Source organism: Aythya ferina, assembly GCF_964211825.1.
Source record: "Aythya ferina genome assembly, chromosome: 5".
NCBI classification, from domain to species: domain Eukaryota; kingdom Metazoa; phylum Chordata; class Aves; order Anseriformes; family Anatidae; genus Aythya; species Aythya ferina.
This window is the reverse complement of record NC_140301.1, coordinates 43343857-43357146: the sequence shown is the minus strand read 5'-3', so window position 1 is coordinate 43357146 and position 13290 is coordinate 43343857. Positions and strand designations below refer to the sequence as shown.

The following is a 13290-nucleotide window of genomic DNA, read 5'->3' as shown; positions in this document are numbered from 1 at the left end:
ACACTTTTTTCCAATGTGCTGTGTAGAACTTAACTTAATGCTCAGATATCCTCCACTATGAGGTACAGACTGACTTGAGTGAAGTAGTCTTTCCTTTCCCTGACGGAAGGATGACTAAGGTTATGCATATGTCTACAAGGACTCTTTTTGTTGAACATTTAGGATGTTGTGAAAGTATGAATAATAGCAGCTGAAATCCATTTTGGCCAGGACTTTGCTAGAATTGCCTAAAAAGCCAGTGTTTAAGTGATTTATGTTGCTGACTTCACCATTGACACGCAGGGTATTTTTTCGCTGTGCATGTAATTTCAGAGAGGCCGTTTCAGTGCGTGCATTATTTTAGAAGCACAGAAGAATCTGAACACAAAGCCGCTTTTATTTGTTCTGAGGTGGTCGATTAATTCTCTTCTCTCTGAAAGTATGTCATCTAAAGCGTGTCTGGTAATGCAGGATGATATTTTTTATGGTCAGAATTATATTCTGCAGTGCTTGGTTTTCCACTTCTCTTTTCTTTCCATACTAGGCAGTAATGGAAGGATTAGCTTAAAGCTTCTGGTTATAGTTGTCTCCTGTGCTATGTGTTTGCTTCGCAGTTTTTGTGGTTTACCTTTGGTTCCCTGTTTTGGGGGAGCGCAGACTCACGTTTGGTCAAGGCTGAGTATATTTATCACATGGTTTCAGAGGTGTTCATTTGTTTAGGTTTGTGCTCGAGAACCTGTTTTTCCTGAGAAAGACACAAATTCTAATCTCTGTGAGTTCTAAAGTAATGCTTCCAGTGTTTTCAGGTTTAAATGAGTTTACTGCAAGTTTGTGAGTAAGCACAAACTCAGAGCTAGACTGTTGGATTCACTTAAATAATAGCTAAGCCTGAGATGTCAGTGGTGACAATGTGATTAACGCTCTGCTGGTGCTGGTAGAAGCACCTTCCCTGCAGGAGCCTACCTCCAGCACACAATGTAGAACAGCTATGGCCATTGTCTTTGGTATTTGATGCAGCTCTAATGCCATTCTAGATCCCATTAGTCCACAAAGCAGCAAGGACGGTAATAAAAGAGATGAATGAGTCTTTGAGGACACTGGGGAGGATGTGCAAAGCAAGTTCATAATCAAATTTAAAATGAGATTTGGAGAAAAAGGGCCTGATATTTTTGATTTGTTTCAAATAAACATTTCAGCACTTGAGCGTAGAACTGTGTACATACCTGTTGTATTCACTAATCCACGTATGGCATGTAGTTTCTCTAATAAATTTTGTCCCTGTTACTTGATTGTAGTTCCTGATAACTCTTGCTTATAATTGTTCTATTTTTGACCATAATTGTAGCCCTTCCCTAAGATATAAAGAATTTTACCTCCTTTCCTTTGTTAAAGGTTCTATGTACTAACAGTGTTACCTGTGAAATAGCAGCCGTTTGTATTGGCATCTGGGTAGTTTCATTATTAACAAAACCAATCCAGTGTTAAACTTCTTCTAGTAGAAAAATTGCTTGCAGATTTTAGCACCTTAGTGTGAGACCACTTAGCTAAATTAAAGAGAAAAAGAAAAGGAAAGAGGTGAGGAATGCAGTAGAAAACTTACTATTTTTCTTTCTGCTTGTTTTATAGGCTTCAGGGATTCGTACGTGTCTGATCTGGTGTAGTTAATTTTAGCTAAAGCCTCTTTCTCAGAAATTTCTCTCCTGTTCTCCCTCTGTGGTGCTTCCAGACTTCTCCTGGATTGTATCATTAGCTAAATTTTGCAGCAGAGGCTTTTATACCGGCTGGGACTTCTTGGGTGGGGCGTTTGGTAAGTCACACAGTTGTTTCCTGTTCTTGGGCTGAAGGGGCAGTGCCTGCTCTAAATTACCTGCTCGCGGCTTTTGCCAAGAACATCAATCTTCTCGTGCTATTTATTTTGCTCCATGAGCCTTCCTTTGAGATGGAAGAGGTCTGGGGACTGATCTGAATGGGGGTCTTCATGCTCTCCAGCCATTTGCCACAGTTGTATGAATGGCTCTTGTCCCTGTGGCTGGTCTTCATGCCCATCTGCACAAAGCAGGGCAACTTTCACTCAGAAATTCATTTGGCCACGGTGTTTTTTGTTAACTGTGTGCAAGGACCTCTCATTAACGCAAACTTATTATTAAATTCTATCAAGCTGCATCCGTTCTTAAAAACCAGGTATCATTTAAAAGGTTAAAAACTGCAATTAAGCACTGTACAGTCTGATACCAAACTTGCATAACATTAACTCTTCTGGACAGCCCCTCCAAAGCGCGCTCTGTCCATGTTCATTTGCTCCAAACCTGCCTCCAGGAAACTGCCCAAAGGGGGGATCAAAGCAGGCAGCGTGCCAAAGGTTTGTGTTTCAGACAGTTTGGCACACGCTGAAAGCTTGTTCTTTCCTGTATTAAGCCATGGGCAGATGTCCATTAAGAATGATTAGGCAAAATTTATATAAAAGCCTTGTAAAATGTCTTTTTTTTTTATCCTCTTACTTGAGAGGTTTTGTGTGGGCGTGTATTTTTTCTAAATTTATAAACCCTGGCTTTTGCCCTTGTCCGGTAGAGACTGCTCACCCACCCTTTTCCGTTTCCAGGCGGATTGCTTTTCTGTTATTTCAGTTCTGTAACTTTCTCCAACACTGTCCTGTTTGGCGTATTATGAAGGGCTTGCAATAACCCTTTCAGTGCCACTGCTATCTTTGCCTTAATTCAGGACTGGCTGTTGTATTCACAAAAATAAAATGGAAATCTCCTCTTAGAAGTAAATTGAAGATTTCTCCTGTTACGGGTTTCTGTTTGCATGCAGGGAACGTGATGTGGCTTTCATTTGTTCATTGACCATTGTAATAGCCTCACACTGGGCTTCTTCTTCAATACTAAACCAAAACCCTCACTGAAATCAGATTTCTTAACAGCTTTGGCAACGGAATACCTTCAGCTCTGAAGCTGAGGCAGCACTATCTGCATGTGCAGAATGAGTTAGCAGAATTTGGGAAAAATGTTTCCAGCTATGTCTTAGAGTCAACTTTCCTGTTCCTCTTCTCCTAGTAAAGGTTGCTTACTTCTTCATTCCTTATCTAACAGCAATTGATGCTTGCTTTCTTCTCTAATAATAGCGTTTAAATTAAGCCTTAATCAGCTCAGTAGTGAGGTACAAGTAAAATGAGCCTAACTGACCCTCTGTTTGGTGCCCTCTATGATATGTGAACTAATACAAAGTGTTGCAAGTATACAGTCAGACCAGAAATGTAGACTCAAACCTGCTTCTTCTAACAATTCAGCGTTTTACTGTTTCTCTCAGGAATTGATTTGGCCAGCCCTTAGGTGCAAATTATGATGCAGGACAGCAGGAGATAAAGGCTAAATATTAGGTTGGTAGGTCTTTTCCAGCTGGGGTAAGTGATTCTCTTTAATAGCGGGCTGTATGCCAAATTCAAATGGAATTCCTCAAAAACATTGGGTGGGATGGGTCAAGGATACATGTATAAAATAACACTCCATGCTGTGCATGTAACTTTAACACACGTGAAAAAGCCATGACCCTGGAAAACAGGGTACGTATGGGCACACTGTCTCCTCTCTTTCCTGACCAGATGTGGGTAACTGAGGTTGCTACTGAGTGTTTCTTCTTTAGATGTAGAAAGATGTTTCATTCATATGCAAAACGTCCCCCGGATGAATAATTAAGCTCTGAGTGTACTGTAATCCTTTCCAAGTAGTAGAGGGCTAGCTATTCTCTTCTGTACCCAGCTTTTTATTTGACATGTACATTTCCTTATTAAATGGAGAATTTTTTCATAGTAATTGAAATAGAGGTCTTTCAACACTGTTTGCAGAGTAGCAAGTGGCTGGGAGACGGCTGAACACGGTAAATCATCCATACTAATTTCTCTTATCTAAAGAACTGTATTTGAGCTAACTTCTAGAACAACTGGGCCAAACAATCCTGTTGATATTCCCCGCAGAAGCAGAGCAGTAATGGGATGAATGTTTAGCCTGGGAGCAAATAATCCATGATAAGGTTGATAGTTGCTGCTCAGGGAAAGGAATAAAAAGGAAGTGAACAGTTAAGAATGCTTTATTTGTCAGAAGGGACCTTGAGGAGATGTAAAGGTACTTTCCCTCCTCCCATATGTTTTTGCAGCAGTAATGATGATTCAGCTCGTGTGTATTTTCTGGAATGTGTACGTGTAGAGAGAGGGGAGAAAAGTATTACTTTAGGTGCAGCTAATTGAAAATACTGTAGGAGATAATGCGTGTAGCATATTGCTTCACCATAGAGTGGCCAACTTCAGCAAGTTTATTGTCCTGATTTTTTATGGTGACCAAAAATAAGTTTTTTTCATCTTTGTTAACCAACTGCATTTCTCCAGAAGACCTCTCTGAAGCAGGAATTCATTGTTTCTGAAGCCGTTCTGTTGGCAAGTAAACTTTTGCTGTGTTTCTGTGGTAAGTGCTTTTGTCCATGATAGCGTTTTGGGATCCCAGCATCAGCGTGGCTGGCTCAGGCTCTGATTGGAGGGTTTATATTTAGTTGCTGGTTTCTTATAATAGTTTTCAGATGGAGATGTTAAAGAACACATACCCTTGTGCTGCTGTAATCCTTGAAAGAGCATGGGGGAGTGAAAAAGGAAAAAGCATTTATGTGTTTGGGCAGAAGCAGACTTTGGAAAAAACAGCAGCTGCTTGCAGCAACAGAACGTTGAAATTTATTTTTAAGAAATCGGGTAGCCAGTAAAAACAAAATGCTCATAAAATCAGCGGGTAAATCATTTGCATTGTGCATCCAGACAGAGGCTTAAAAAGAAGTAACACTGGGGAAAGGTCCCTTTTTAATTACAAAAGTTGTGATCTTCCAGTTTACAAGTAGCACTCAATTGCTATTACTTAATAGTCATCGGATACCCCCTCCTGTTAACTCCTGTGTTCTGTATTGCTAGAGCACTTCCAATGCAAATTAGCGTGCATCCAAAAATCAGTGGCATATAAGCTGTAATTGTACTGCCAGATGCACCTTCTGAGCAGGGCATGATCTTTTCCATCAAAACCCAAAGACCCTGCTCTGAGCCTGAGTTTAAAAGCCCCTCTCCAAAGGGCTTCCCCAGGAATCTTTGCTTCCAAAAAGAAAACTGAAGTTGAAGTTTTGGGTTGACTTTTAGAATTTAGAAAAGATTTTAACATAATTATTTTGACTTCATAACTTTAACTATTTTTTTCTTGTCCAAATTACTAATGAAGTGAATCATCCTAGTTCTCTTTGATATGCTTCCCAGAACATGTCTCCCCTTCATCCAGCACTGGGAGGTAGGTAGCTGCCTGCAGGCGTCGAACTTCTGCAGCCACGCTGCATCTTCACTCCTGGGTGAGGGACAGCAGGGCCTGGCCACCACGACGTGAGGAACCAGGTCTTGGCTCCAGCCGAGACGTGGGTAGGAGCTCTGCACAGCTGCTGGTTGGGAAGGATGTGAAGTGGAACTCTTTCCCATGATGTATGGTAAAAGCAGAGAGCTGCTGCTGCTGTGGTGGTAATGCACTGCACGTTTTGGCAGTCCTGGACAGTATAATTTTTTTTTGAGGGGAAAAAAAAAGCCTGAAGCGTGCTGTAGTCTGCTTTGACTTGAGCCAGTTTGCCTCATGTGGTTACACAGCACAATTTTCTTTCTTCCATCCAGTAATAGGAGCAAATCATAGAAAGCTAGGGCTGAGTGAGACCCGGAGAGGTCACCTGGTTAATCCCCAGCTCTGGAGAGAGATCATCTCAAGGGCCTGCAATAATGGAAACTCTGGATCTATTCCTGTGCTTAAAAGACAAACAAAATTGTAACACTAACCTGGTTTGTTTCTTGCTTAATTCAAGTCCCTGTATGATGGATAGAGCAGGAAGAACATTTTGTTTCCTTTCTCTTATTGTTTTACATTCCCGGGAGGAGGAGTTACATTGTTTTCCTCCATTGATTTTCTGGTCTTTGGGTTAGATACATTCCATATTGGTGCCCCTGGGCTCCAGCTAATTCTACATCTGTCTTCAACTAGGGTGCCAAGGGTTGGACCTGGTGCTCTAGATGAGGCCAAATAGCTGCTGAGAAGAATTGCTTTCTGTCTTGCAGAATTAGCATGCTTGTACAGCTCAGTCTCATTGTCTTGTTGGCAAGGTATGATGTTGATTTCTTCTCCGAGCCCGTAATCCCTTGTAACCTTGTTTTCTGTCAGTATTTGTGATCTAATCAGTCCCTATATTGCTACAGATCAACACATCTGCCTGTATGGTATCTGGCGTCTCGAAAGAAATGGAACACTTCTACTTTTTAGGCTGCCTTTTTTAAAAACTTGTGTTTTCAAACAACAGCTCTGAAAGGACAGCACAAAGACAGGATCAGGATGAAAATTCACAATTCAATAAACGTAGTGTCTTGAGTCATTTGGGCAAAATCGAGTACCATTGTACCCAGGCTGGAGTTTTGTGGGCCCCTACGCATTGCTTCCCCCTTTTTAGGTAGTAAATATTCAATCTTCACATTTGGCTAGCATGTCGTTTGCCCACTATCCTAGAGTAGTTTCAACCAGGCCACAAGTGAGTCATCTCAATATTCATTTTTAAAAACGTTTTTCTTGCGATTTATTACTCGAGACCATGTTGATTTGCTCACAGCACCTGATCAATAATGACCTGGATGAGTTTGTGGCCCGTGGGGTAGGTCCGTACCTCTGGCCCAGGCGTGGAGCTGCGTGGAGCTGCCTTGTGCCCAGCTATCAGGGAGCGGTAGGTGGAACAGAAAAGGGAGCAAAACAGCCTGATCGGAGACAGCGTGAGCGGGTGATTTATGCAGGGCAGCCTGCCCAGGACTGCACTGGGCTGCTAGAGGATATTTTTCTCTGCGGCGTTCGAGTGTGACTTTAGATGTGCTGGTTTTACCTTTCTGTGGGGGGAAAAAAAAATGAGCTTTTAACCACGGGTGGTGTGTCTGTTTCCACGGGTGTAGCTTCCAACTTGGTGTTGGGGGGGGGAGCAGAAGGCTGCATGCTTGTTATTTAGGGCTGGCGTGGTTGCGTTGTGCTGTGAAGGCAGTGATGAATACTGGAGCTATCGTCGCAGCAGGGCTCGTGAAGAGGAGGGAGTTTGTCTGAAGCTGCTCTCAGGCTAATTGGAGGAGCAGCTCACTGATAAAACAGTTTTTATGAGGTTTATTCTTGCAAAAGCAGGGTGGTTACATACTTTGTATTAAAAAAAAAAAAAAAACAACAACAAAAAAACAAACACCTTTCTCCGTGTCTCTGCTGCTTTTTCCTGGTGGGTTCGAAGGTGCTGTGGGAGGTGGGCTGGGGCTGCTTTACACCTCCAGACCCTTGATGGGCTGCGGGCAGTTTCCTCTGGGCTTCCTGCTAATTGGCTCCAGTGGCAGTTTCTCATTGTTCCTTGCTGATGACTCAGAGAAACAGGAAAGAGATCCCCTGATTAGCAAAAGGCACAGCCACCAAACAGGTGCCTGTATTCTGCTCCAGCAAAGGACAAACCTCCTCAGTCTGGATTTTTTCCTAAGATTCTTATCTGCAAGTATGAGGCTCAAGAGGAATGGTTCATACACGCTGAACGGGTAAGAAAAAGCCTGCATCCTCTTTTTGAATCGTCCTCATTAAAGCTGCACGAAAACGGAAGCCTTTTATTTTTCTTTCTAGTGATGGGGTCTGTGAAATAGCAACCAAGTGTTCCGCTTCAGGAACGACAGAGGATCACAGTGTATGAAACGTGCAGCTTGTTTAGCTTGCTTTTTGTAGCTTTTGGTGAGATTTGCTGTTAAAGTGTGTGTTGGGAGGGGGGCTAGGGCTGCCTGTGTGGTGATGACATGAGGGGGACCTGATCTAAGAGCGGGAGAAGCTCCTGCTCGGTAAAAGCACCAAAGCAGTAGGAACTGTGCAATTCCTGAAGAGATGCCCGTGGTAATTAGTTTAAGTGCTTGCCAGCAAGCAGCCCAGGCTCTTGATACAAACAAGGGCTGCGTTCATTAAATGTGATGCTCCCTTGATAGTGAGCACAGGTGACTTTAAATTTAGTCTGTCTAGAAATCAGTTTAAGTAGCTTCAAGTACTCAAAAACACTCTGAGATAACCTTATCAGTTTTGTAGTTTCAAAAATCCTGCCTTTTCTCTGCTGTTAAATCCCTTCAGTAACAGAGATTATACCTTTCTTGTAAAGAACACAACGAATTAGGTGTTTCTTATTGGAGGAATCTTAACATTTTTGTAATAATTGAAATCAGAATTTTTAGGTGAAAATATTTTTTATAATTGCATTTGATGCTACCGAGGCAGTTACCGGTGCAGAAGCACGGTATGTGTTCAGATGGTGCAGGCTTTATTCCTCAGCACAGCATACCTGAACCAAAGAGGACTCGTACTCCACGCCGCTGTGTTAACTGTCTGCCTGGTGACCTGACACATGAAGAATGGTGTTAGTCCTCGAGTGGCGTTTCACTTCGCTGCTTTTAACCACCCGTAATGAGTAAGCACTGTGATAAATGCTTCACGGTGCAACCAGCTTAGTGCTTCATCCCTGAGGAGCCCAGGTATCCTCCAGCACAGCGTGGAGCCAAGCACACAAGTGCCTGCTGGCTGGAAACTCATCGCCTCTCGCACGGCAGGTTGGCAGCCTCTGCACAGGAGATGTAGGTGTGCAAGCAGATCAGGTCAGAAATATTTGGTAGCACTGATCAGCTAGTCTGCCCTGTTTTTGCCAGCACTGGCTTGCAGAAGGCCACTTATAAAGGACCTTTGCTGATACCTGCTTAAATTTGATTTTTAAGAAACTAGAAGCCTGATAGTTTTTTAATAGCAAAGTAGATGGACACTATCATTTTCCTGACTTATCCATAATATTTTTTATAACTGTAATAATCCCATTATCTGTATACAAAGTAAAACATAATTGAAAGTTACAGTCTTGAAGTCTTTGGTTTTAAGCAGTAAGCTAAGCTTGTCACTCAGTGGGGCTGAGTTTGCAGTAGATAAGGTTAAGAATATACTGGCATTTGTTTGTGTTCTGTTTTGGTGTAGGTTTTTGACCCTCAGAGAGATTATCTTAATTTAGAGAGTTATTTAATTAAAGTTGCTGAAATGCAAAATTTAGGGTATGTAGTGTTTGTTCAAGGCATTTTTTAGGTTTTAGTTGCACACGGGAAGCACAGTCTTTAATTGATTTGAAGTTTATTAAAAATGGATGCATGCATGATATAGAACTTATGGGAAATATGTTGTGTAAGATCACCCTGTGCATCTTGCAGATGGGCCTTGTTCTAACTTGCAAGATGCTGTATAATCGTTTTAAGGAATTTCACTTGTGGCCCAGTGCATACCTGGCATTACATTTTATGGCAATCATTTAACTGGAAGCGTTGTATTACAGTGAGTGAAAACCAGTGGCACCCATATGTTTGCATGAAAAAGAAACTTCAACTGTGAGTTTGTGGGATACTGCAATATTATCTGATCCTAACATGCTGATGTACTTTGCTCTGTTAAACAGCAGATGCTGAGGAGTGAATTTCTCTAATTAAAGAAATTCCTTTTATGTTTATCTCTTGCCTAGATAGTTTAATAATGCAAGGTAATGGAAAAAAAAAAGAGCTTCAAATCTGTTTTCCTGCTCAGCCTCAACTTTTGGCACGTCAGCAGAAAGGCTTGTTTTGATCTTTAGGGTTTTTGTTTGGGACAGCGTGTTCCTCTTGCCAGGTGGAGCGGCACCCTGCCGCGCAGGTCACGCCGGGTGCGGGGAGCTCAGGGTTTAGGAATGCTGCAGGGCCCGCACGCGGCGGCTGCCCCAGGGACCCACAGGGGCACGGATGCAGCGGGGCGACTGTTGGCAATACCCAGCATGAGAACCGCCAGCTTCTGGGAGCTAGAAGAGAGGAGGGCAGGTGGTTTGCACTGGTTTGTTACTTCTGTAAAGGTGGCTTGCTTTTCTGTTTACTAGTACTGTCTTAGATGTCATAAGGACATCATAAGACGTCATAGGCCCCAAAACTGCAGACGCTTGGTCCAGTTTTCAGAAAAACACAACTCTTAATTTTTCTTGTAGATGAGTAAGAGTCATCACAATAATCAGTTTTTTCTTTGGGTATAATTCGGTCAGGCACTGATTGCACTTTCTGAACTCACAAAAGGGATGAAGTCCGCAAGGGAAATGAAGATATTTGACAATGTTTTCAGACCCAATGCCAGCCAAAAGCTCCCCCTGCCTCACTCACAGAGCTGTACGTGTGCGAACTGGAAACTCACACAAAGCCCAGACTTTCACTTAGGGGCAGTGATTTGTAAGTTTTCTTTGTGTTGGTGTCACTGGACATGGACATGTTTGCTTTTGCTTTTTTAAGCAGGTGATGGTTATGTGTGTTTGAGGAGACAGACCTCTATTGGGTGAGACCACCTACACCATCTTGCTGAGGCTGAAGTAGGAACCTTACCTGCCCCCTTCTTTCTGGCAATGTTAAGTCAGCTTTGCTGTTACAAGCTAGCCTGCAGTGTGCTGGTTCTATTTCTTTGTGTTGCAAAATCTCTTTTTAAACAATTTCTTTTGAAGGTCATCTTAAGTTGGATGATATCCCTTAATTTGCTCGGTGCTGTGTTTATTGGCAACGGAAAGCGCGGTGGTGCTGTAGCTATTTCAGTATGTTTTCTCCTGGCAAATGCTGCGTTTTGGTGGTTTTTTAAACTTCTGTCCTGTCCCTTTAGCATTTGGAATTGGTGGCAGTCAAAGTCTTTGCACACTGGTAAGGTGTCAGATAGGGAGTGCTGGTTATTGCCCATCTGCTTCCGCTATCTTCCCTCCTAATGACTTAAGGAAGGGTGTAAATCCAACATGCATCTTACAAGACATGACCTCAACCCACCCGAAGCAAGTATGCAGCTTGAACATTGGTGGGGAGACGTAAGTTTAGTGTGCCTTTCAAAAGCATTACCTATGGGCCTTCCTTCACAGGTGGGGACAGAGCTGTGGCTGTGCCAATGTGCTTTGACTCTGCCCGCAGTTTTCTGCAATTACAGGAGTGCAGAGCTCCTTTGGGCAGCTGGCAGCTTGCTGACCTTGCTTTAAATATCCCAGGATACCCTGAGAAACGGTCTGCTAAGTGCAATTGCACCCAAATTGGGATTTCTGGGGGCACTGCTCTGCAATGCCTCGTCACTCTGCTGATTGGCCCAGTTATTTTGGCACTTGGGGGCACTTGGTCTGCAATATGTTCTAAATCACTGAAGATTTAGAGACTTGAAGACAGCCTGAAGATGACTGTTAAGACTGTGAGCAATTATCTCTGCAACTCATGCATAGCAGCCGTCCCAAACGGATGGCAATGGACACCAAACAGCATGTAGAAGAGGTTATTCACTCAAACAAACAAAAGCAAAAAGTAAAATGTTTAAATGTTAATTGAATTATTTGACCCTCTCTCCTTTCCATTACCAGATTCTGTGCTGCTGAATGTTGCCTGTGTGGCATGTTTACCTGGGATGCTTTGGGTGCAAAGGGAAAGTAGCTAGATGGTGTGTTCAGAAATCTGCGGGGAGGAAGGCTTCAAAATGCCATGTTTGCAGCTAGCTTCGGTGCTGCCGCTGCTGAGGAGCACTTGCTCAGCTTTTTGGGAAGTTCGTGTTCAGCTTGTGATACCAGGACCTAACTGAGAAGTCAAATAGCTTGACATCTCCCTGCCCTGTGCTGTCCTTGGTCTTTCTGAAAATGCTCGCTGAGTCCTGGTCTCCAAAAAAAGCAGACCTAGAACAGAACAAGAGAGCAGTGGAGATGCTTTTTGCCACCTTCATCTCAGGACTGTGTGTACTTGAAGGTGATTTTATATAATCAAAGGCAGAAGTACGCGATGTCTTGAAACAACTCCTGGTTGGACAGGGAAGAAATATTTAGGAATATCTTGAAGATTAATGGATGTTCAACCAACTCTGATAAAATATTGTTGGCCTCAAGATCTGTTTCCTCTGCTCCGAGACACTGATTTAAACTAATGACACTTGATTTTGGGCCAAGCACTGAAATTGAAAAGGAATTTATTTTTCTTGTATGTTTCCCTCTTGTACTGACGCAAAACGAGCCAGGGAGAAAAAGTAGCGTCTTGCATTTCTTTTGCCCAAAAATGTAGAAACAAGAAAGAGCGAAGTCAGTCTATTTCGGAGAGCTTTTTTTTTAAGGGTCATTGCAACTGCAGGAAAAACGGTATTAAAGGATGTGACAAGCAGCTCGTGAAAGCCTGTTAAAATAGTTCATCTGGCAGACAGGAGTAATATGAACACCCAAATATCTTATCTGAGGAGAAGCAGCTGTTTGAACTGTTTTACAATCCTCCCAAATTACCGCAGTTCCTACCCTTAAAAAAGGGAAAATGTAAGGGCAGTAATGCAGGCTGTTATCCTTGGAAAGCGTAGCAAACGTTTGTCAGCCTAAGGCCAAAAAATGTGGATTATCCACTTTGGTTTCTGTTGCACTGGCAATCCGTTTTTGGAGAGTCTTCTTTAAAATGCTTTCTGGTGTCAAACAGGCATAAGCCGAGATGTCACGCCAGCACCGGTGACTCGAGGGGACCTCGTCCTCTCTCGGTCAGCCACAGCTCTTCGTGCCCCCTTGTCGAGGAGCTCCAGGTTTGTCCTTCCACTCTCTGAAGCTGGCAGTGGTTCTTCTCAAACCGTAACGCCGAGACGATGGAGTATTCCCCACCTTCAGCGACGGGAGAGCTTTTGCAAGGACTGTGGGCACTGGTTTTGTGGCAGCTGTCCTCTGGCTGCTCCGGTAGCATTTGTCCTACAGCACAAGATTTATGGTCTCACATGTGTTTTCTTTGGGGATTTTTTTCTTGCGTGTTTCAGCAGGCAAAAGTAGTTTAAGCACTTTTATTTTCATTAACGATGTATGTGTAAAGATTTCGACTTTAGGCCTTATATGGGGAAAGTATTATAAACTCCATGCTTCTAAATAGGAGATTTCATTAGAAGTTGCCCTGTGAGTCGTTGTTATATTAATAGAGCTATTCCCAAATAAGGCTTTGGAACTGAGCCTTCTTCATGGCGAATGCTGCAGATGACTGGGGAAAATATACATTTAACTATAAAACAGTTTTTAGGTAGCCTCTCAATCTGCCAGTTACTTGGATCAGCGGAGCATACAGCCTAGATTGATATTGTAATGTAACCCTGAAGCTGAAGCACTTGCCAGATGATATTATAGCTGGAAAAATCTTTGTTGCTTTTATGTGGAAAAGTGATTTAGAAATAAAAAATCTCAGGCTGTAACATACGAAGATGCTCGTTTCAATAC

At 42.7% G+C, this 13290-nt stretch overlaps 1 protein-coding gene across 4 annotated transcripts in view; it reads left to right on the top strand.

The window, feature by feature from the left end:
- Positions 1-13290, top strand: part of MOB2 (MOB kinase activator 2) — a 112637-nt gene that overhangs the window by 50893 nt on the left and 48454 nt on the right. Inside the window, exon 1 of one of the 4 annotated variants that reach the window (XM_084520602.1) lies at positions 7433-7576. The exons of the other annotated variants lie outside the window; for them this stretch is intronic. Coding sequence (XP_084376728.1) covers positions 7539-7576 — 38 coding nt within the window. The 5' untranslated portion in view covers positions 7433-7538. Of the gene's footprint in view, positions 1-7432; positions 7577-13290 lie in introns of those variants that run through there. 4 annotated transcript variants of the gene reach the window in all.